Source organism: Microtus ochrogaster, chromosome 1, assembly GCF_000317375.1.
Source record: "Microtus ochrogaster isolate Prairie Vole_2 chromosome 1, MicOch1.0, whole genome shotgun sequence".
NCBI classification, from domain to species: domain Eukaryota; kingdom Metazoa; phylum Chordata; class Mammalia; order Rodentia; family Cricetidae; genus Microtus; species Microtus ochrogaster.
In genome coordinates, this window is record NC_022009.1 from 22,627,634 (window position 1) to 22,651,372 (window position 23,739).

A 23,739-nucleotide genomic window follows, 5' to 3' on the forward strand; every position below is an offset into this window, starting at 1 on the left:
CCAAGAAACGCAATGTGTCTCTGTCTCTTGTCCCTTGGTGCTGCTGAGACCCCGCAGCCCGTGCACCAGTGCCTTCATGGTGGTGAGACTCGGGTATCTAGCCACTTTCCTGACTGCTTTCGGGGAGCGGGTAGGAACACGAGTCCTCAGCCCCCATCCTAGGTTTAATGAGGATCTCTTGTTCCTTTTCATAAAGGCTGGGTTGGTCTACTGTGTTCCGTCTGTGCTTTCCTTGCGGGGGAGGGTCTCCTACCTTCACAGGTGTTGCCCAGGGCACTGGGCCGGTAGCCCTGCTCACAGTCACTGCAGGAGAAGGAGCCCACAGTGTTCGTGCAGACTCCTGCAGGGCAGACTCCAGGGAAGGCACATTCGTCCAGGTCTAGGCAGACAGACGACCGTGGCTGTGGAACCAGGAGTGTAGTCCTACCACACTTTCTCTCACAACACCTCTTGCCTATCTCTGGGTTGGAAGAACACTCTGGACCTCTAGACAAGGGCGAACCCTGGCCATATTCTATAAAACACTCCTCCCCCACTTCCTTCCTAGAAAGCTCCATGGGTAACCCCACCCCCAGCTTGTCTCTTTTGAGACAAGGTGTCCCATAGCTCAGGCTGCCCACTGTGTAGCTGAGGCTGGCCTTGAATTCCTGATCCCCAAGGCTGGGATCATAGGCAGATACTATTGTACGTCGCTTTAGATTCCCTCCTGTCTCTGGGACCGTTTGTCTCCCCTCTGAATTTGGAAGTTATAGCAATAGAAGCTCTCTTGGGGCTATGTCTCCCAGAGTTCTCTCTAACCTAACCTGGAGGATTAACCCCCGGGATCAGCCCGAGGCTGGAGGACAAACAGATGTTCTTTAAGAGGGAGGAAGGCCTATATCCTGTCCCTCCTGCCACCGTCTGTCTTGTGTTACCTTCACAGGCAGTGCCGGCTTCGTTCACCCAGTACCCACTCTGACAGACTGAACAGGTGTAAGAGCCTTCGGTGTTGAGGCAGAGGCCCGTGGGGCATGAGGCTCGGCTGACACACTCATCCACATCTGAAACAGACCATTGAGTTCTGTATGGGATTCTGTAGAGCAGACTTGCCAGAGACTCATAGGTGGGCAGGGAGGGTTAAAAGGTCAGGTCGGGCCTGGAGGGCTAGTTCAGGGGTGGCTTCAGGGACTGGCAGCCAGAGGGGAAGATGTTGCGGGTTTGATTTGTCTGTGGAAGAATTGGTGCTACATCTTTGTACCTTGGCAGCTCTTCTTGTCCGGGGTGACCTCATAGCCCGGCTCACAGGAGCATCTAAAGGAGCCTTCCACGTTGATACAACTTCCATGGGCACAGATCCCAGGGGTCAGGCACTCGTTCACATCTGTGGATAAAGTCCAAGATGGGGCACTGCCTCCTCTCTTCCTTGCACTGTCTGCCGCTCTAGCAAGCCTAGATCATCTCAACTATGAGTCCATGGAGGCAGCCTTCAGAGGGAAACTGCACAGCCCTGCCCCTTTATTTCGTCTAGGCAGAACAGGGTCACAACCTCCTTAGTACTCCTTAGCCCCCCATAGTCATACAGAACACCCTGCTTAGCCCTGGAAAACGAAGCCACCTAGAACGCTAGCAATAAGGCATCCAAGACCCTGATTGACTCCATTGTGAGTCTAGTCCGCATTAGTCTCTCACCTGCCACTGAAAAACCCCAATGTTTTACACCCAGCAAACAGTTTCAGTACATGGGTGGGCAGTGTGGAGAGAAGCCAGGCCATGCCTGGGTGGCTGTGGCTGTCCTGAGGGCCTGGGAACCGTCTGCCCTCTCATGAGCTTCAAAGCGTCTATTCAAAGCATGGCCCCTCCTGGCATCAGAGCATTGGGCCTTGTTCTCTGCGGGGGCTGAGGGGAAAGAGCACTCCTCTTCCCACTGACACGGAGCTGTTTGGGAACAAGAAGCACTACTGCTATTCAGTGTCCTTTTGTAGAACTTCAGTGTAGGAAAGCAGAGGGCCTGGTGGCTGGCTCTTGTCACCACTCAGCTTCTCACCCCAGTCCACAGAGGCCAACCACAGAAGCTTCTGGAACTTTGGGATAGAGCATCAGAACGGATGTGGCTAAGCCCCAGCAGAGCGGCCCACCCTAGCTGATTCAGAGGGCAGAGTCCCATAACCGAAGCACACCCACGTCGTGCTCAGTGTTGTCTGAGAACCCAATCGGATGATGGGGGACAGTGTCCTCTAGGTCACTGCTGTCTGCCACCTCTTCCCCTCCCTGTCTGTGGGCTCAACCAGCCATCTCAAGGCAAAACAGCCCCCTCAGTGCCTTGGCAACCAGCCCTTACCTACACAGCTCCCGCTCTGGCCTATGTAGCCCTCCTCACAGGCTACACACGTGTAGGAGCCAGGGGAGTTGACGCATCTCCCATCAGGGCAGCTACCAGGGTGACGGCATTCATCGATATCTAGAAAACAAGAGCCCCTCCCTTGGTCATCTCCGAGAACCACAACCCATGGGTATTACATGTCTGCAAATCTTTGGCCCTGCCCTGTATGGCGAAATGGATGTCAATTTCCATATCTGAACACCAGGAAAAAATGAGTTTCCCTGTGTTCCCAATGCACCTCCCCCACACAGTCCTAGAGCAAAGACAAACGAACTGACTTTAAAAAACGGAAAGACGGCCCAGGTCGCTGCAGGAGGCTGTGGGTACTGTTAGCTGTAGGAAGTCAGAGAACTGCATGTTTCAGACTGGATCGTTTGGGATGGTCCCTCATATCACCCTTGGTGACATCAGGCAAGGTAGGAAGTTTGTACTGGCCAAGAGGAAAGGACCCTGAGTCTGCCCTACCTGCTGTGTGTCAGGTACATTTGCGGAAGGTGTGTGTAGCCCTGGATGTCGGGCATTTGGGAGATGTAAAACTCACTCATCTTCAAACAGTAGCTTACATCTTCATTTTCGGGGCATGATATGGTTTTGTTTCTGGGTCCCTTGTGGTTGGGTGACATCAAAGGATTAGTGATAGCCAATGAGGTACGCATGGATATGACGTAGGTAACTTGGGAACCAAAGCATTTCATCGCACGCAACCCTTGAGTGTCTTCTTCCTTTCCTGGTGACTGGGCACAGTCCAAACGTTGGCTATTCTTTCTGTCTAGTACCAGAGTAAGGAAGCCTGGGTCAGAGTTCTCAACCGATTCTTGATGGACACAAGACACTGGAGAGATATAAGATTGACTGTGTGCTTTATAGCTGATTTGGGGGTTGGTTGTTAGTGAAGCAGAACCTAACGCGAGCTACAATGCTCTGCCCAGATTTCTTCTTAGAGCAGAGCCCCGGGGAATGACAGTGATGTTAATACGTGAGCAGTCTGTCAGGGAGGGAAAGAGAGAGAGGTCAGAAGACCAGAACAGCCCTTAGTCTCCCTCCCCCTCCCCGGAGCCAGGGGAGGCTCTCCTGAAAGGGGAGTGGCTAGAATTGCACCTTTAGATAAGCTCATCAAAGGAGGCCGAGGAAAATTCTGGATCGAGTGGACTCCATCCCCAAACAACCTGAGGCTATTCCATGGAACTCACGGTAGCTAAAGTGGGGCTTGTCACCAGATAGAGATCCTTCTGCCTAGTCAAGGGTTTGAACTTTAACCTAAAGTTATGGAACGCCTTGGTTGATTCCAATATTCTGGTTTGTTTTGGGAACTAATTATTGCTGTATTCCCAGCCCACGGATAACACACAGCTGGCACCCAACATGTGTTTGCAGACCAGAAGAAGAAACAATGTGCCTAAAACAATACACATTATCCTCTTAGTGTAAGGCTGCTAAAGAGACTGCTAGAGGGATCCAAGGAAAGGTCGCACAGGACTAATCTGTGAACCTGCCACCCATACTCTGGGAGGACACTGTGGCACCTTTCCAGGGACCAGTCTCTGTGTGGGGAACTGAGAGGGGACCCACCTGTGTTCCTAGTGAGAGTACGGAGTGGGAGTGATGGGCAGGAGCCAGAGTTCAGGGGACCTTGGGTGAGAGTGGGGGACAGCCAAGGCTCTCTGTCCCTGGGAACCCAGAGTCCTGGGTATGATGGAAATGTCATTGAGACTGTTGCTCGGGCCACTGTCCAAACCTCACAGTCTCTCACCAGAGACCTCGGGTTTCCATGGAGAGAGTAGTTCCTTCGTTGGAGACAGAAGAAAGGGAGAGGAAATTGCCTGGGCTCCCGGGGTGATGGGCAGGGTCTGTGGTTTCTGATGGAAACCCGGAGAAGCGTACAAACTACATCATTCTTTCAACAGCCCCAGAGTGTCTGCCCAGGGCCAAGAACTCAGCCTGACCTCCCAGATGAGGTGTCTGTCTAGAAGCTTTCCTCCTGATGGGTCAGAGCCATCCAGAGTAGGACATGGATGTGGGGGAGTTGGGACATGACAGAAAGGGGGCCTCACAGTGTGCTTGAGGTGGCTCTGCACATCTTGTGTATGAGAGCCGATCAGTCCTCAGAGAGGAGTGTGGCAATTTCTATTTCCAAACATGAAACATTAATACAACCCAGACCTGTCTGCTCTGGAGCCTGTGCCCTTAATGCAGACGGTTAGTATAAACCCGATCTTTTCAGTGTTCTGGCATTCCCTGGTTCATTTCCTTTTCCTTTTTTGTAAGTCCTGAGGTTAATTGCATAGCGCTGTGATGCCCAATGAGGCTCTCTTAGCGCGGCCAGCTGGCACTTAGCAGGGTACCTATCAGGAGCTGCCAGGCTATCTTGTTTCTATTGATCTAATCAGGACAAGGGGATGGGTTCCAGCTTGGATCATGCCTAGGCCTGAGTTTTAGGTGGAGGGGCACTAAGAGGGGATCCCTGAGAGAAGGTGATCCCTGGGGTGAAGACAGTTTGTTCTATACCTGTAGATGTTGCCCCTCTGCTTAGATTTCCTGGGGCCTTGCTTTCCTGACAGTGGACTGGGGAGAGGTCTCCCCTTCACACGGTCCACGAGTTCACCTTTATTTCCAGGACTCTCTGGAACCAGGTAGGACAGATCAGACGTTATCCTGTCTTACCTGGTTCCAGATAGGTTAGTGGCAGGTCCAACCCTGTCTACAAGGAGACGGGTTAGCAATGTCCTAGCCCATCTTTTAGCTGCCTGTGATGAAGGGGAGATCTATTTGTTAATTCATTCATTCATCAACCACATTTGCTGGGTGACTATGCACATGCTAACTACATACATGGTCCACCCTCTGGGAGTTTATATATTAACACACTTGAGTAAGAAGACTAAAGGTGCCAGAGAGATCAACTCTTCTCTGCTATCTACAGAGAGAACACATTTTTCCAAGGTGATGGGGACAAAGATGTGCAAAGATGCGCATTCCTGTGGTGTCACATAGATTTGCATTTCCCTGCTACTGGGGAAGACAGGATGCTGACATACCGCCCAAAAGGCAGGAGGGCTCAAGGATTCATAGACATGTCTCTGCCAGTGGGAACTGGCTTAGTGACAAGGGACTCGGTGGAGGACAGCTTGAAGGGGAGCTGGTGGTCTGTAGTGTGTGGGGTAGCAGGCCGGTCCGCTATCCTCGCTCCTTACCTTGGCAGTGTCCTTTCCTGACCATGACGTAACCCCGATGGCATTCACAGTGGTATGAGCCCTCAGTGTTGCTGCATCGCCCACCGTTGCACACCCCAGGCTGCTCACACTCATCTATATCTGCAAACACACAGGGTGGTCCCAAGTCAAAGACCGCCCTGGAGGATGGGCATCCTTCCCAGAGGCCGTGAACAAGGCTGCTAGCTAAGGGAGGCACGGATTCTTTGAAGGGATTCTTAGGTCAGCTCTGAGACTGTGGTCCCTTGATACTTTTCTCCCATGGGAGCCCCTTTTTTCCTCCTGATGGAAGGCCTGGGCTTGAGGTCAGGTATCAGTCTGTATAATGTTCGCCCTGCCCCAACGTTAGTACAGTAGGCACGGAATCTACCACTAGAGTGCTCCTCAAGGATGGACCTTCTCAGAAGGACAGAGAGCACTGCAGACAGCCCAGGGTCTATAAGGTGCACCGACCCGACACCCCCCTCTGAGACTCCACTGCCAACAGAGGAGAAGAGGAAAGGACCTCATAGGCAGAGCAAAAGGCGGAAGTCTGATGGGAAAACCTGATTGACCCTAAAGCCCAAACTTGGTCAGGCCACCCCCCTGATGCAGTTCCCCAGCTCCTTGCTACCCCGGTCCTACGTGCAGTTTGGCTCCCAAACCCGGCCCCAGTTCTGCTGTATTTGCTCATCTGCCCGCCCTCGCTCTTATAATCCTAGCTATGGCAGATTCCCATGAGTTCAGCCTCCAAATCTCTGTTCACATGCATGCCTCTGCTGGGAGTGTCTCTTCCCTCCTGGTGACCAGCAGATTCCTAGTCCCATCTCGGACAGTGGCTCAGTGTACCAGCTCTGTCCTGCGACCACTCCCTGATTCCACCGCTAACCCATCCGGGTCTCATCTTTGCCCCCTTAGGGGAGTGCCTGGCTGGCAGCAAACATGGAGGAACGCTTGCTAGCCTCGATCAGGCATAAATCCAGCATGCTTCCACCGCGGGCATCCTTCCTATCATCCGGTTCACAGTGGAGCCTCCGGCAGAGCCGTCACCTGCACCCTCACTCAGCCCCCAGGGAGATCCTGGCCTTCAGTATAGGGCAGACCCAAGAACCTTCCTGGCAACAACTCTCCAGGGAATTCAGAAACAGCTGTCTGAACTCTGGGAAGCTCTACTGCCAAAAGGAAAGGGAAGGCTCTCGAAGACAGAGTGAACAGTGGAAACCTGGTGGAAAAACCGGGTGAAGCCAGAACCACTCCCTGAAAAACAGATGGTGCTGGGAAAACTGGTCATAGAGAAAAATGGAAATGAAAAAGGGGGTTCCTAAGAACCATGCAAAGGCGGACCCCAGTTGGAGAAAGCATCCTGGAAAGAGTAAATAAAGTGCACAATGTCTTTGTGACATAACAAAACCACCACACATTAAAAATAATGCAAAAAAGGGGCCAGCCATGGCTCAGTGGGCAAGAGTTTGTCACCCAAGCCTGGCAACCTGAGTTCAACCTCAGGACCCACAGAAAGATGGAGGAGAGAACCAACTCCTCAAAGCTGTCCTCTGACCTCCACACACATAAAACAAATAAGATGCGGCAGAGTACACAAACTACACCCACAAAGTTATGAGAAAAAGCAACAACCGCACTTGGAAAACAAGCAAAAGATGGGGTCACAGATCCTGTTTACAGGCTGAGGAAAGCAGCTCACAAATGAGGAAATCCAAAGGCCGGAGTGCAGAGATACACTTATTCCAAGGAAGGTCATATGCAAGCTCTTAGATAAATCCTTAATGTTGAAATAATTTACATTTATTTCTATTTAAATGACCATTAAACTTGTAATGGTTTAGAATGATTAATTTATACATACGAATCAATGCTAGATTAAAATAATGAAACGCTGTTTTGTGAGACTGGCAAAACTTAGAAAGTAGATGTTAAATTGGATTAGGGCCTTCAAAGTGGCAGCCAAGCCCCAGTGGAAGCTCTTCAGCTGACCTCAGGTTCCTCCCGTTCCTACAGCTGTCGGGGCTGGCAGAGACATCTAGACACCATACTGGCACAGGACAGAGCCTCTTGTCTGGGTCAGTCCTTGCAATACTAATCCCCGTAGCCATAACTTGCCTATGGCCAGCTCTCAGACTGGACCTTCAGAGAGAAAGGCCCCTCACCACAGTACCCACTCAGGCTGCTTGAAGCTTGGAAATCCCCTGTCCCCTGCCTTTCCCCTGGCTCTGCACACTGCCATATGCGTCACCTCCTTCCTAACAGCCAGACGACAGAGCCATCTACCCTTAACAAATCCTCCTGGCAGCCACTGCCCACAGGACAATGGCCAAGAACTTCAGCTTGGCCCCAGAGTCACATCACAGATTGGCCTCAGCCCCACCACTTCTGCTAACAAGCCCACACTCCAGTCACCCTGACTTCATCCTAATTCCCAGGGCATGCCAGGCCTGCCCACACGCTCGCCTGTGCAGAAACGGCTTTCTCTGGACTAGAGACCCCGTCCACTCCTGCTACTGCTCCTCGGGTACCTGGTACTGTGCATATAAAGGAGGGGATCATGGGATGCAAACCATGCTTTGGAAATGGCGTGATTTTGAATCTATGTCCAGTGCTGCTATAACAAGGCGCAGTGTCCGTGGGTGTTCACCTCTCAGGGCTTCCTCTGCTAAAGCATGAAGTGTGGAACCGAGGACTGCCAGGGTTGGAATGGCGGGCCTTATATATAAAGTGCTCAGGGTGGCTCTGTGTATACGTGCTCGTCAATGGAACCTGCTATTACTCTACCCCAGTTCAAGGACCCCCTCAGGGAAACCTTCCCAGATTCTCTGCTCTAGTCAGTCGCTTGCTCATCTAACTCGACAGCGCCATTATTCCTGCTCATGCATTTGGTTATCTTCAGACCTCCAGCCCAGGGCCTGGTACCTGGCCTCTCAGAGCTGGAGTCCTCGCTGAGCGCTGACCTGGCTCCCTCACACCCCTATTAAGCAGGGCTTCTCTGCCTCCCTTCCTCACATAATGAAGTGAGAGGACTTGGATGGCTTTGGATTCTGAGGGCCAGATCCCTGGAACTAGACGCCAAGGAGACTCTGCCAATGGAAGGATTCATTGCTCCAGGGCCACGCCAGGGAAGAAGTGATCACGGCCAAGCCCATGACTGGTGCCAGAGATGTGAGCCCCCGGAACAGGTAGGGCCGTTCTCAAGGTGCAAGTTTCCCAATTACTTCTGGGTCTCCAGGCACTGTGTGGAAGAGACTTCCTTATTTCTTTGTGAACTTATTCATTTAAAAAAATGTACAGGAGTGTTCTATGTTATAAAAGGGTTTGCATGGGGTGCTGGCTTGTTTTATGTCAACCTGACATAAGCTAGAATCATCAGAGAGGAGGGAGCAGTAGTTGAGAAAATGCCTCCCTAAGATCAGACTATAGGCAAGCTTGTAAAAGCATTTTCTTAACTGGTGATTGATGTAGAAGCACACAGCCCACCGTGGCTGGGGCCGCCCTGGACTGGTGGTTCTGGGTTCTCTAAGAAAGGTAGCTGTGCAAGCCCTGAGAAAGCCAGTGAGAAGCCCTCCTTGGCCTCCGCATTATCTCCTGCCTCCGGGTTTCTGCTCTGTGTGAGTTCCTGCATTGGCTTCCCTCAATGAACTGTGATTCAGGTTATGGAAACCAAATAAGCATTTCCCTCCCCAAGCTGCTTTTGGTCACGGTGTCACAGCAATGGTAACCATAACTAAGCCATACAGGAAGCCTGCTTACCAAGAGTTGCCTAACTGTGGCCAGGCCTTCTTGGAAGACGGTCCAAGCCAGCAGCTATCCCCACTGCTGGGGACCAGAACTCCTCTCCCAAATGTACAAATGTCCACTGGTCTGCTGAGAGTCCAAACTCCTCTCCTCATGGGTCACCCTCATTCCCCAAAAGGAAAGTCTCCTTGTCACTCGAGTCCTGGCTTTTGGTCCCCATCACCACCAGCCAAGTCTCTGGCTTCCTCTTGGCTCGAACCACACAATTCCTTGGGGTCTTTGCAAACATTGCCATTTTCTGGGTTCCTCTTCTCCCCTGTGATCCCAGCATAAGCTCAGCTTCCTCTCAGATCAAGGTCAGAGTGCTGTCTCCTTTCCCACGGCTCTGGTACTCCCCAGTGGTAAAACTCTGCATGCCTGCCTCTTCTTCCACCCCCACTGCAGGGCCTAGCCACGAGGTGTTCTCCTGTGCCATCCCAGGCCTAAGGTGGGTCCGACTTACCTTGGCACTCCTGTGTGTCTCCCAGAGTGGCTCGTGAGTAGCCAGGATAGCAGAGGCAGGAGAAGGAGCCCACACTGTTGACACAGCGCCCTCTTCCCGCACAGGGATTCCTCAAGCACTCATTGTCATCTGACGAGAAGGAGGCAGGGAAGAAGGTCATGGAGGCCAGTGTGCCTTTCTCTGGGCATCTGCCAGCAACTTGCCCACACTAGAGGATGGTGCTATGTGACATGGAAGGGGTGTGGAGGCAGAAGAGGTAGAGGCAGAGATGAAAGTCTCCAAGGACAAAGCCACAGGTCAGCCTGCTGGGGCCTCTTAGGCCCTAGGAATCCTTGGGTGATGATCAGTGCCTCCTCCCTGCCCATTGTCCCCTCCTTCAGTGACCCCACCATCATTTCCTTTCTCCTTCAAGCCCACAGTGAATGTTTCTCCTTTACACAAAGTACTGATCAGGAGAATGACACATTTGATGATTTTTCTTGGCTTCAAACATGTTCCCAAGGGGCAGCCCTGGTGAGGCCTTGGTCTGCTCTGTAGCTGTAGGCAGAAACATGGCTACTTTGAGGTGGGGGAATGCTAGTTCTGGCTTGGGACCCTTTCTCCTAGAGTCTGGTGGCCCTCACAGTCTGGTCATAGCCTGACTTAAGGTCTAGTTAGATGTGTCCGCAGGAACTGCTCTCCTAAGCTCATCAATCATAGCATACATCTTATGCAGCCTGACTTCTTGACTCAGACCCCACACCCTATCCGTATTTGCCCCCACCACTCAGCAGTCACAGGACACCCTGTAAATACCCGTGCAATAGGCCTGGCTGGGGTGGAGCCTGTAGCCAGGGTTGCAGAGACATCTGTATCCATCTGGAAGGGTCACGCAGGTTCCAGGGCCACAGATGTTGGAAGCCCCAGCGAAACATGGATCAAAGCCTGCAGAGATGGGGCAAGCAGAGATAACGGCTGAGTGAAGGACGCATGAAGGCACTCAAACGGGGTGGGGAGACAGCAGGGGCAGGTCCAGGGGTCTCAGAAGACTGCTGGAAGTCTACCTACCTTTAGCGCACCCTCTCAGACCACTGTATAACACGGTCTCAGAAGACTAATGGGACCTGCGCCTGGGCTCTGAGTCACTTGACAGAGACCTAATGGCTTCTGGTAACCCATATTTCCTACAAATGACTCTCACACTCATCCTAAATGTGGGCATAGCTCTTACCCAAACAAAGAACCAGTGCTAGCCACCCCCAGGAACTCTTACATATCTTCGCATAGACTGACAGGTCTTGTGAATAGGTTACAGAGACTGAAGAAACTAGCTTATTTTTTCTCATATCTCTAATATTAGAGAAGTACCTGACACTTATGATGAATGAATGAAGGAATGAATGAATAATGAACCAATAAACAATAAGGGAGCACTGCTCTCATCTGTGTCCACCCTGTTGTCTTATCCTATATCCCACATACCTAGGGGTCTTTTCCCTGCCCCACCACTCTGAGAGAAGCCAGAAGCCCTACCAGAGTGGGTAAAAAGTGGTCCAAGTTGGAACACAGAGGGGCTTCATGGCATTGCTAATGTGCCCTGAACTGAATGCCTACAGTGGCCTATAGAGCAAGGTCATGTTCTCTCTAGCTTGGTTCCAAGTCTGTATTAGCTGTCCCCAGCCAGAACCTAAGTGTCCACTCAGAAGGTGAGGTTGGAAGACAACAGGGCAGCAGCTGGATCAGACACAAGATTGAAACCCACATGGTTGAGGACCACTGCTGGGCCCAGCCTGGCTTCTCTACACCATGGTCTTTTCTCCAGGGGTATTTCAGCTGTCAGTCTCAGTACTCCCCAGTGGAGCCCCACACACTCAGCCCTTCCTGCCTCCTTGGAAGGAGATGCTTCCTGAAGTCCCAGGAGACTTCCTCTGAATCCTGGGAGAGGTCGTCGTCTGAGAACGCTCAGGAAAGCCAAGCCCCATCCCACCTGCGACTTTCTCTGCACCAGGCTGCAGGCATTCTTCTTTCAACGCAGGAAATCCAGAACTCGAGCCACCCTCGACTCCTACGAAATCCAGAACTCGAGCCACCCTCGACTCCTACTCAAGGTGACCCCCTAGCTAAGAGCAAAGCTAGTCCCTAGGGAAGGCAGGCAAGAGAGAACGGGTGTGCAGAGAACACAGGCGACACTACTACAATGGTAACCTTATAACTTCTACACGACACTACTACAATGGTAACCTTGTAACTTCTACACTACACTACTACAATGGTACCCTTGCTTCTCTTGAAGGAAGTCCCCAGACAAAGAGCCTCTGTGAAAGGCACATTCCACAGCCAGGTGGGCTTTCCAGGGACCTCCCTCACACCACCCCTCATCACTATGGTAGACCATAGGGAGCCAGTTCTGGACACTTGAACAACCCTGTGCAATATAATTCTGTCCCTTCTCCAAAGCCTTCCGTGGGCCCGTGACGGCCACTGCCAGGGCCCTCACCAACTCAGCCCCCTCTCACCTTGCCTTCTACTCTATGAGTTCCTATTCTTCAAGAGGCCCCCACTCCCATGCTCCAGAAAGATCCATGGCTTCCCTGAAGTCCTCTGAGTAGGACCATCCCTCCAAAGAGTGTTAGTGCCCAGGCACTGCTCCTGCCTTTTCTAGGTAGGCTTTGTGACCTTTGGAGGATCAGACCTGGACCACAGCAAGATCAGAGTTGCTGGGGAGTGTTCATGTGATTGAAGAAGCATGAGAGAGAAGCTCCATTCACGGCCTTGCCCTGGAGTTTGCTTCTGGGCAAGCACATCTCCCAAAGGTGGGGGCAAAGAGCCTCCAAGAACTTCTGCAGCTACCTGGGGGACTCTGTGTCGCCAGGACATTACTAGAGGGAATCACTTTCTCTTCCTCTGGGCTTTCTGGAATGCCCTGTCCAGGCAATGGTGGTGTCGGTCTTCCGGTGGCATCCCCTGGAGAGGACAGAGGGGAGGAAGTAGGGTCCTTGGGCTGGCAGTGGCCCGTCTGTGTTCTCTGATGTCCAGAATCCTAAGAACCCTAGGGCTCCCACCATCTTTTGGCATATCTGGTCTCCTCCCCTTGTAGTAAAACCAGGGACTGTAGAAATGACTTCTTGTCTAAGGCCTGCCAGCTTGCTGGAGGAAGAACTGCTGCCCCCATACCCAGTTTAACATTCTGCTTTCACTTGTAATGCATCTTGCATCTTACAAAACGGTGCTGCAAGCACAAGCACCCAGTTGCCATGGGAGGCAGCAGGTGTCATGTTCACATCATGGCAGGGAAAACTCAACATCCTTAACTCTGAGCCCAGCTCTGGGAAGAGGTCAGCTCAGGGTCAGGAGGTAAGATGAGGCCACTGGAGGAGAGGATTCTGGAGCCCCATCAAGCTGATCCTTCAGCTAGCACCTCCTCTTTGACCTGGTTGTCTTATGTGTTGAGTGGCTTCGTGAGATTAAGAAAAGAGTTCAGTAGGTAGGAAAACATTTGCAAAGCATCATGGGCTCACTTGCTAACTGGACAGTCCCTTAGGGACTCAGTGTTCCCGGAAAGGGTGCTGACACGCCATATCACACGCCACTTCTGGTTGGAACCCACGGGCCAGTTCACAGGTACTCATTCCATAACTAAAACTAGGTTTCTTCTTCTGGGAGCTTCTAGGAGGAGGAACTCACCTGGCACCCAGGCAGGTAGGTGGGGAACACTGGTTGTGATCTGCACAGAAATGAAGGTTATTTGGGGGGGCTCATCTGTTACTCCTAGGACACGTATCTTTCTCCTCTTACCCCACCTCCTTCCTGTCCAGCTCTCTCTGGTAGTGAGTTTTTACTGCTGGCGTGTATTCTCCAGGTATTTTCTATCCTTAACTGACCAGCTCCGCTTCCTTCTAAGTTGTAGCAGTTAAATGTGTGCCCGCTACCAGCTCAGTGTTGGATGCACAGCAGAATATTAGCACTTATCAAAGCTGCGATGTTCATGTCATAGATGACGTAACAGAAATTAATTAGACTATCCAGGGCCACAAGGCCAGTGTGGCAAAGCCTGGAGTCACAGCCATACTCGGTGTCCCTCACCACAGTTATGGACAGAGACAGCTGGGGACAGGGAAGCAAAGAAGACCAGCAAAGGACAGAAAGGCACTGGGGCATTGCTGGGACTATGAGGACGTGGAGGGAAAGTTTTGGCCTGAGAGGTCAGCAAGTGGCTGTTTTGTTTTGTTTTGTTTTTTTAGACAGGGTTTCTCTGTGTAGCCCTGGATGTCCTGGAATTCCACCTATAGCCCAGGCTGGCCTCTGCCTCCCAAGTGCTGGGGTTAAAAGTGTGCACCACCCTGTCTGGCTTCAGCACATGGTTTTTAAGCAGGAAATCAAGGCTGCTGGAGAAGCGGTACATGGAGACAGGTTAGCTCATCACCATCGGGAGACGAGCAGGAACCAGCAGACTGGTCAAGGTCTGGAGGAGGATGAAGCAGATTCACTCCTCTGGAGGAGATGCTCAGAGATGCTAAGTCCTGGCTGCACAGGGGGACCTGGGCCCAGGGAAGGAGGGCAGATGCCCTCTCCTCAGTGAAATGGCTGGAGATGTTCACAGCTGTGCTTCTGCTTTCCCACGAGCTCCTCGCAGAGGGTATGTGTTAAACAAGCTCAGAAAACATGCCAGATTCAGGACCAGCTCTAGGCTTCATGCACAGCCACCAAGCTTGAATGGCAGCCAGGACTAAGTACACAGACACATGGGCCCTTGACTCCACTTTGTGATTTCTCCAAGTGAAATCCGGCATATTCTCCATCCTTTTTTCCTGCTCTCCTGAGACTATGCCTGCGGTCTACGTCATTCTCCGCCTCACTCTAATCAGGCTCCCTGGCAGGAAGCCTCACTCACCTGAATAGCCTGGGAGTCACCTGGGGAAGGAAGATGACATCATGAGCTCCAGGAGGGGAGGCAGTGACCTTTGGCTCTTCCTCCTCACAGTCTACACTCCCCCTGCATTCCCAGCAAGATGAGCAACACACAGAGTGCAACTCTTTTTAGTCACTTCAGCCCGTCAGCTCCTTTTGGGGACTCACCACCCCAGAAATTCAAGGCTCTAACAGAGCATACAGGTAGCCCAGTTCACCTGTCAGTTGGAGAAAGGAAGTCCCCTGCATTCCTTCCAAGTCTTCAGGGACAGAAGTTCCCATCAGCCAGCCTCATTAGACCTATAACAGATCTCTCTCCTGTGGCCCTGATCAAATGGGTTACTCTCCATCCTCCCTTCTCAGGCCATGGACTAAAGGAGGACTTCCAGGAAGGAAATGCATTGCCTCTGACTGGGCTAGTGCCCGCATCTGTGGCCACTGAGTTCTGTCCTCACTTCTCTGTCCCAGATTCTTGGAGTAATTCTGGCAATCTCCTAGTTTACTTGGTCCTAACAGCTTCCCGGCCTCCTGGACTGGGTGACTTGGGCATGATCCGGCTGTTTTCCAGAGCACCAGCTGGAGAACTCAAGCATAAGCTCTTCCTGGACCACACGTATTGAGCCCCAGGAAAGGGTGCTGCAGTTACCGTCCTAAACCTAAGACCTGGGCAGGGAACTATACGGAAAAGGAGGGTCCTTAGGTATCTCCCCCAGCTCAGATACCTTTGTCAGGGAGGGTTTCAGCCTCAATCCAGGTGTCGGTGACTGCCCGGAGTGGTTGCCTCTCGGCTGCCCCAGGCAGAGGTCCACTGACCCTCTGGATCTGTTCTCTGAAGGGGCTAGCCAGTTCCTCCTCCTCCGCTTTCCTCATGGACAGGCGGATGTCTGAGCTCGAGTAGGTGTAACCATGGCCGGCAGGGCAGATCTCCCTGAAGGCCTCTAAAAAAATGACAGAGGATAAACCAAGCCAGGCCACTTCCCAGGGCCTTGTTCCCCACCTTCCTTCCCTCTAGGGGACGAGACGATTGTGGCTGTAAGTGGAGTCCCGGTCTGGAACATGGAAGGGTAGACTGAGCCTTCTGGCTTGAAGCTAGGGGTGGGGGAGGAGAGGTCTACCAAGGCTGGGGAAGTGGCCATTGGCTTTGAGCAAGTATCCTGGTGGCCAGAGCTGGGGTGAGGATGGGGTTACCTGTGCCAGGCAAGGGGCACTTTTCACACTTGCTCCCCCAGGCTTTGCCCACGCGACTGCAGCAGCAGATCTGCTTGGTGATCCGGTGTATCAAAGGCAGGGTGCAGGAGCCAGCTCCCAGCGACCGGTAGCATAGTCCCTGTTGCATGGAGACAGCCTTGTCCGCTGCAACAGACAGAGCATGTGGGACCGGGCAGGGAGCCGGTGGGAGGAGGAAGCAAAGAAGGCAGCTTCTTTATGTGTGGAGTAATGATGCCACGGGCTGTGGGCACTTGGGCTGATCTGGTATGTATGCCAATGCCTCAGAGTTGTGGCCCATCCCCCTGGGCCACTTCCTGATCGTAAGACTGAAGTTCATATCCCTGGTCGCAGTGATTGGGACAGGGAGAGGCACTTGAGAAAGTAAGCCCCCTACTGCTCAGCTTGGTGACTTTTCTTGGATTATTAGAAAACAGGTGACTGTGTTCAGACTGAGAGCCTAGGGTATGTGGAGGCTAATGTGGGATGTCTCTCTGTATGCTGCAAATACAACTTTTTCTTTTTCTATTTTTCATTTTGGTTTTTTGAGACAGGGTTTCTCTGTGTAGTGTTAGGGCTTGTCCTGGCACTAGTTCTGTAGACCAGGCTGGCCTTGAACTCACAGAGATCCGCCTGCCTCTCCCTCCCTATTGCTGGGATTAAAGACATGCGCCACCACCACCTGTCCTGCGAATATGTCTTATTACCATTGATTAGTAAAGAAGCTAACTTGGCCAATACCTAGGTAGAATAGAGCCAGGCAGGAAATCCAAAGAGATACAGGGAGATAAAGGGCAGAGTCAGGGAGATGCCCCCAGTTGCCTGAGAAGCAAGATGTTAGGTAACAAGCCACGAGACTCATGGTAAAATATAGAATAATAGAAATGAGTTCATTTAAGTTGTAAGAGCTAGATAATAATAAGCCTAAGCTAATAGGCCAAGCAGTATGTAATTACTATTAAGCTCAGAGTGGTTATCTGGGAACTGGTGGGTGAGAGAAATCTCCAGTTACAGAGGCCACCTTTGAAGGAGCTGGGAAACTAACCCAGGAAACAGCAAGGCAAAACTTCTGGTCATTGTGGGGAGTTGAATCCAACCAACAAGGTCACATTTGCCCCCTCTCACTTCCTAGTTGTGCTCATCCATTAAAGCGGTGGGAATTGGGTTTCTGTGACTCCTGACTGAAGAAGCCTTCTTCACAGGGTCACAGAGATGAAACACAGCAAAGCAGACAGGCACACGCTGGCAAAGGTCAGGTACCACATGCATACCCATCAGCTCCTGAGTCCTACATCCTCAGGGGCAATCTCTGCCTTCAGTGGTGGCTTCCCTTGGGTTACTGTGGGGACATGCTCTATCCCTTTGCATCCCAAGGTGGGATATAAGGAAGCCAGATCAGCTTATGCCCTAGTCAGGTGGCAGGAAGTCACCAGCTTGCCTTCTCCAATGGAGGTGGGGGAGCATAGTGAATCCTTGGAGGAAACTGGAGGGAGGAGCCTTGGGAAAGGAGAGAAAATAAAGACAGTGGTCCCCTGCTTCTCCAAATTGTTGTATTAGGGTGTCTTCCTGGCATTCAGACATGTTGGGTGTTAAGCACCTGATAAAGCTTTGTTTTGTTTTGTTTGTTGTTGGTGTTGTTTTGAGACAGGGTTTTGCTATGGGACCTTGGCTAGCCCGGATATCACTTCATAGACCAGGTTGGCCCCTGCCTCCAGAATTCTGGGGTTAAGGCGTGCACCACCACGCCCAGCTTGATAAAACTTTAAGGGACCTGGAAAAGGAAAGACTATAAGGTCCTTGGGGCCTTGATTAGCTATTATGGCACCACAAGCTGATTGACCAGTTCTCCCATCCTGGTTCTCTTCCTCTGTGGGCTCTCACTGTCTCCTGTCCCTAGAGATGCCAGGTCCAGCTATCCTTTCTACAGGCCACTACCTCTGGGTGGCAGCAGAGTTTTGTTCCTCCCATGGCCTTCCCAGACCCCATAGCGGGCACTTTGCTGCCAGCCAGAGAGCTCTGTGAGCTAGAGGTGGCCTTTAGGGGCGGCTTTTATTGTGCTCTGCTCAGGTCTTCCTTCCCAAGAAAAGCCCCCCTATGAGCTCTGGGCACGAGGCCACGAGGTCTTGGGAAATTCGCCACTCTGGGTCTGGACTGTTTCCCCGGAGGGTGTCTCTCGCCCTCGGCCCCACCATCACTCACATACACAGCGGCTCCTCGATGGGTCCAACATGAGGCCAGGCCTGCAGGTACACAGGTAGCTGCCCCTGGTGTTCACGCACTCCGAGTCCTTGCACAGCCCCAAGGTCAGGCACTCATTGATATCTGCAGGGGTGGAGGAATGTCGGAATGCCCATTCAGCCGAAGCCAGGGGGCTGGGAGGGAGCTGCAATCCCATAGCCAGGGTGGCATCTCTCTGTGTGCCCTGGTCTTCTCACTCGCCAAACATGGGTCCTAATAGTAACCACCCGACCATGCTGATAGAATGATTCAATAGGAAAACTGCAAGCTGCTTCACTAACTGGCATATAGTAGCCACCTTAGTGTGAAAGCTAACATTTGTGGAGTGACTACTGTATGCTTCAAACTCTTTTAATACTTGAATATGACACCCCCATTTAACCTTATAGACCGTTTTGCCTGGTTCTTTTGTCCTCATTTTATAGGTGAAGAAAAGCTCCAGGACTAACTTGCCCAGAGTGACTCAACTCTTGGTGACTCTGGAAGTTGCATGGGGATTGAGGAAACAGGTAGACAATATTGTCTGAATTGGAGGGTGCCTGACGGGCAACCAAGTCCCTTCTAGTTAGCTCTCTTCAAGAGCTCCTGAGCAGTTCTGCAGCATAGGTCTGCAGGAAGCTGGAAGCAGGAGGCTGTGGGGGACAGTGCTGAGGGGCTGGTGAAGAAGGGGCAGGGGTCAGCAGGAGGGTAGGAAAGCATTTGTCTGGTAACCCCTGCCCCAAACAGGCTACATGAACACCGATCCCATCAGAGGCTCTTATTCACCCTCAGGTAAGAAAGGGCAATAGCTTAGTCCTGGTGTCTAAACTTCTGTTGCTGTAAAATGGGAACTCAAAGCCTCATAGTCTGAGCTCCAAATTGGGGGCATCTTGGTGACAGTTCCTCTGTTGGTGACCATAATTGCCACTTGATGCTGAATGGGAAACACCTGTGAAGAGCTTCTGGAGCAGGGTGTAATTTAGGCAGCTCAGTGCCGTCAGAACTACCTGTTCATCCTCAGGCCTTGAGGAGATTGGCACAGATGAGGCCGCAAAAGATGGCCGCCAAGAGGACATCCTTGGTAGGATGCCCCACGGCAGCAGAGGCACTGAGTGATGCCCCTGAGAGCTGGGAAGGAGGCCGGCCCATATCCCTCCAGACTGTCACCAGTCACATCTAAACGCAAGCCTGATTTGCCTCCCCTGTGCTTCAGGAGCCTCAGGGCTCCTCCTCCTCCTCCTCCTCCTCCTCCTCCTCCAGGGAGCCCTAAAGCATGATGCAGTATCCAAGGCCCTCCCAAAGCCCGTGGTGAGCAGGTCGTTCTCATGAGACATTGTCACCTCCTGTGTGCATATAGGCTGTTTGCCCAGTGCCCCTCAGATGCTTCAGCCAGCCCAAACTATCCCTTGGCTTCTCTTTCTGCTTAGAAGATCTGCAGCTGAAAGATTTACGTTCACTGGTCTAGTACTACCTCTTCCAGGAAGGCTTCCTTGGTTCTCCCAGCCTGGATTGGGTTCTACCAGGGGATCCCATGTGATCCATCAAAAACCTGCTCTGGTTGTATTTAACTAGGCGTGTTTAACTAGGCATGTTTAACTAGGCGTGTTTAACTAGATGTATTTAACTAGGTGTATTTAACCAGGCATCTGCGTTCTCCTGGTTATGGACTGGATCTTTCCATCGCTGTGTACTTAGCAACTGGCACAGATTGGATGTGGTACCTACCCTGACCCCATCCTCTTGTTCTCCATTACTTCAGAGACAGAGAGATGGTGCATGGGGGTGAAGAAGTAGGGGCTGGAGCTTGGGAACCTTCCCAGAAGCTCCGTGGAGGACAGGCAGGGAGGGAACTCACTGAAATTCTAAGAATAAAAGGCGAAAATAATTCTCCTCACACCCACTAAGATTCTGGATCCACTGTACCCTGGGTTTTAACGCTGGGTTAGGCAGGGCTAGCAGTCTGCACTTAGGCTGGACCAAGCACCTTTTCTCATCCTTGAGTCAAAAATCCCTTCTGTGGCCTGGTACCCCACAGGTGGACAGCCACTAAGGCTTCTGCAGGTCCCTCTCTCCGGGAGAAAACTTCTGAAAGGGGCCTTAGGGGCATTCGCGACAATATTACCTCTAAGCCAAGCTGTTTGTTTTACCTCAAGCCACACAAACATCTCTCTACCCCGTCTCTGGAAGTCCTCTGAAGGGAAGTGGCCCCAATTCCCACTGACCCTGCCAGTCCTAGAGACACTCACCACAGGAGGTCAGTGGTTAATACAGCTCCAAAATCAACAGAGCCTTCACTTAGGGCCTCCCTCTTTCCCAAGGTCTGGTCCCTCTGTGATCTCTAAAGCAGACCATCCCTGCCTCAGTTGGCCCATAGATACATCAGCGAGGCCATCAAGATGGGGGCAGGATTGCTTCATGGTCCACCTATCCATGCCGCCTGTGCCCCCCTACCACCCCAGTCCCTGGCTATAGGCTGAGGCAGCTGGGAAGGAGGCCCAACCACCTAGCTGTGCTCTGACGGGAGGAGCCTACAGAGGTTTCATGGTGGTGGAAATGTCCCGGAAAACTGAGTGTATGTGTAGGTTTTCCAGGGTTAAACAGAAGTGGGCAAAGATGGGTGACCCCAGCACCCTGGATCTCTCAGCACCCTCAAGTAAGACCTGATAGTCTGAGATCCCCAGGACCACAGCTGCTTCCACAGTTCCCTGACCAGTCGAGGCCGCCTAGGCAGTGGCAGGTTCTCATCCTTCCTGGGGTGCATATCGCCCCAGCATTAGCAGGCAGAATCGCACCCCCACCCTTCCGCTTCACCCAGCCCTGGGGTCATCTTACCTTGGCAGTGGCTGAGGTTCAGTCTCTTGTACCCCTGGGGACACTCCAGCTGACCATTTTCTATCACTGGGGAGGCTGAGGAATGAAGATAGACAGGTCTCATGGGAGGGCCTTTGAACTTGTCTACCCAGTGGTCACAGTCTGGATGTCTCAGGGTCTAAGAAGCCTGAATTCCTCCAAGCATCTCCCTGGACAGCTGTTCCACCTTGCTTGATCCTCCTAGCCCATCTTGATTTTTTTTAAAGACAATATTGAGTGAAATGTACCAGGCACACAAAGACAAGCCCAGCCTGATCACATTATTGGTGTGGAATCTGAAAAAGGCAAACCTACAGACTCAAAGAGGGAAATGACAGGTATTGGGAGCTGGTGGGGCAGTGGGGAAAAACCACGCAAGCGGTTTGGGAGCTGGGAGTCTAAGGGTGTGAATTTTAAGACAGGTAAGATGATTCAGCAGGTAAAAGTGCTTGATGCCAAGTCTGACAACCTGAGTTCAAGTCCCAGAACCCACAGGTTGGCCCGAGAGAAGCAACTCCCACAGTGGCCCTCTGACTTCCACATCTGCATACCGTGGCAGGAACACACCACACATACACATCATGCTTAAGTATGAACACATACAAAACAAACAAATAAAGGAATTAGAGTTATGAATTTCAGAAGGGAGAAATACTATCTAATAACAAGGCATTACATACTTGAGGATCACTAGGAGATTTTAAGCAGACTCACCCTTCCCCCAAATAAACACAAAAAACAATTGAGCCTATTAGCACACATATCAATTCAAAGCGATACACATATTTTGTGTCTGTGCATATGTATGTGTGGCATATATACTTGTTCATATGGGTGTGATGCAGGGGGGTGTATGTCCGTGTAGGCACATGCACAGGACGGAAGTCAATGTTGACTGTCTTCTTTGATTGCTTTCCACCTTGTTTTTTTGAGGCTAACTAATGTACAATGTATTCTCATTTCAAAATATCATATTGTGTACAATATATACATATATATTTCAGTAAGAAAATATTTTTAGAAACTGAAGGGATGCCTTATACCCATAATCCCAGCACCCAGGAGGCCGAAGTTCAAGCTCAAAGCCAGCCTGAGACAGAGCACAAGACTCCATCTCACATAACAAAAATAATTTGTTTTTTTAAATACTAAAAAAAAGTTTTGTCTGAGTTTATACCACATATATAGCTATAATATTATATGCAGAATACACTCTACCACATTCACATTTTGCAATATAACATATTGTCAAACATGCTTTTTTGGGTTATTAACTTTTTATTTGGAAACCATTATAGATACACAGGAGGCACCTAAATGCAGATTGGCCAACAAGGAAATGATATCAGTATTTTGATGCTAACACACATCCTGCTTTGATTTCACAACATCCCCCTTATGTCACAGAGACAGAAAGCCCCTCTTGATACTAAATAACAAAAGGAAAAACATTGTCTTAAAGTGACAGCCCAGTGAGTGTGGCCATCTCTTGGGTTTGATCCCCAGCACTGATGAGAGAGGAGATGGAGGGGGGGGAGAACTTGAGCTGATAATTCCCGAGCTAAGAAGAGAGACAAGGAGATGACTCAGTGGCTCAACACACTTGCCATCCAACCTGCAACCTGAGTTCAGTCCCGAGGAGCCACATGAAGCAGAGAACTGATTCTCTGGTTCCAGGGCATCCAGCGCCCTCTACGGCCTCTCCCATCCACTCGGGTGCATATACCAGCACATAGACACACAAAGACGTAACTAAACATAATTTTTAAAAAATAATGCAGTTTTGCTGGGCATGGTGGTTCACACCATAATTAGGAGGCAGAGGCAGGCAGATCTCTGTGAGTTCAAGGCCACTCTAGTCTACATAGCAAGATCCTCTCTTTCTCAAGAAGAAAAGGAAGCAGGACTGATGCCTCCATTCAATTGTACAGCCAAGTTTGAGGAGACAGAACTCAGGGCCTTGTACTTACCACTAAAGTCCCAACTCCTCTTGCCCCATTCCTTTGATTTTTTAAAAACAGGGTCTCACTGTGTAGTGAAGATTCAACTCTCTATCCCCACCTGCTTCAGACTCCCAGTGCTAGGAATCCTAGTGAGCTACCGTGCATGCCTGGCCGGAAAATGTTTTTCTGAGTGCACAGCTTTTACTTATTAGCCACTTCTCATGGTACTTAGGGCGAGGTTTGTTATCAATGGGAGCCGAAACAGTTTTGCATCTTACATAGTCTTCTTAGCCAGTTAGCTTTCGCTATTCATGTCGTCATATATGATAGGCCATGACTCTTACCCTGTGCTCTGACTGATAACATGTCATTGTGCTGTGCTTCTCAGGACTGCATGTGACTGTGTAACTACTAGTTTCTTGGAACCACAGGTTCTTAGCAGGCATTTTCTAGAATCATTCCTCTGCTCTGTCAAGACCGATTTAGGGGGCTGGAGAAAAGGCCCAGAGGTTAAAAGCATTGACTGCCCTTCCAGAGGACCTGGGTTCAATTCCCAGCACCCCACACGATGGCTCACAGCTGTCTTTAACTCCAGTTCCAGGGGATCTGACTCCTGCATACAGACATACTTGCAGGCAAGACTGATGAAGTCAACAGAGCAATCGGAACCACAGTAATTGTAACATGACAAACTCAGACACATTAAGTGCCAGTTGCCTGGAAACCCCACCCCAGGACATGTTGCATGCCAAGCAAGACACATGTCAGTGTAACGTGTGGACAGATCAAGTGTGGATATACACTAACCAGGAAAGTTTAATGCTTTCTTTACTACTAAAAAAA

General features: G+C 51.1%; 1 protein-coding gene across 1 annotated transcript in view; it reads right to left on the minus strand.

Annotated features, from left to right (window-relative positions):
• Ltbp2 (latent transforming growth factor beta binding protein 2) overlaps positions 1-23,739 on the minus strand; it is an 84,423-nt gene that overhangs the window by 10,122 nt on the left and 50,562 nt on the right. The window contains exons 10-23 of the mRNA XM_005343654.3: positions 20,936-21,010; positions 18,086-18,208; positions 15,869-16,033; positions 15,403-15,618; positions 14,664-14,683; positions 13,457-13,496; positions 12,623-12,736; positions 10,589-10,717; positions 9,794-9,922; positions 5,551-5,670; positions 2,318-2,437; positions 1,238-1,360; positions 915-1,040; positions 254-379 (exon numbers count right to left, since the gene is read on the minus strand). Coding sequence (XP_005343711.1) covers positions 254-379; positions 915-1,040; positions 1,238-1,360; positions 2,318-2,437; positions 5,551-5,670; positions 9,794-9,922; positions 10,589-10,717; positions 12,623-12,736; positions 13,457-13,496; positions 14,664-14,683; positions 15,403-15,618; positions 15,869-16,033; positions 18,086-18,208; positions 20,936-21,010 — 1,626 coding nt within the window. The remainder of the gene's footprint in view (positions 1-253; positions 380-914; positions 1,041-1,237; positions 1,361-2,317; positions 2,438-5,550; positions 5,671-9,793; positions 9,923-10,588; positions 10,718-12,622; positions 12,737-13,456; positions 13,497-14,663; positions 14,684-15,402; positions 15,619-15,868; positions 16,034-18,085; positions 18,209-20,935; positions 21,011-23,739) is intronic.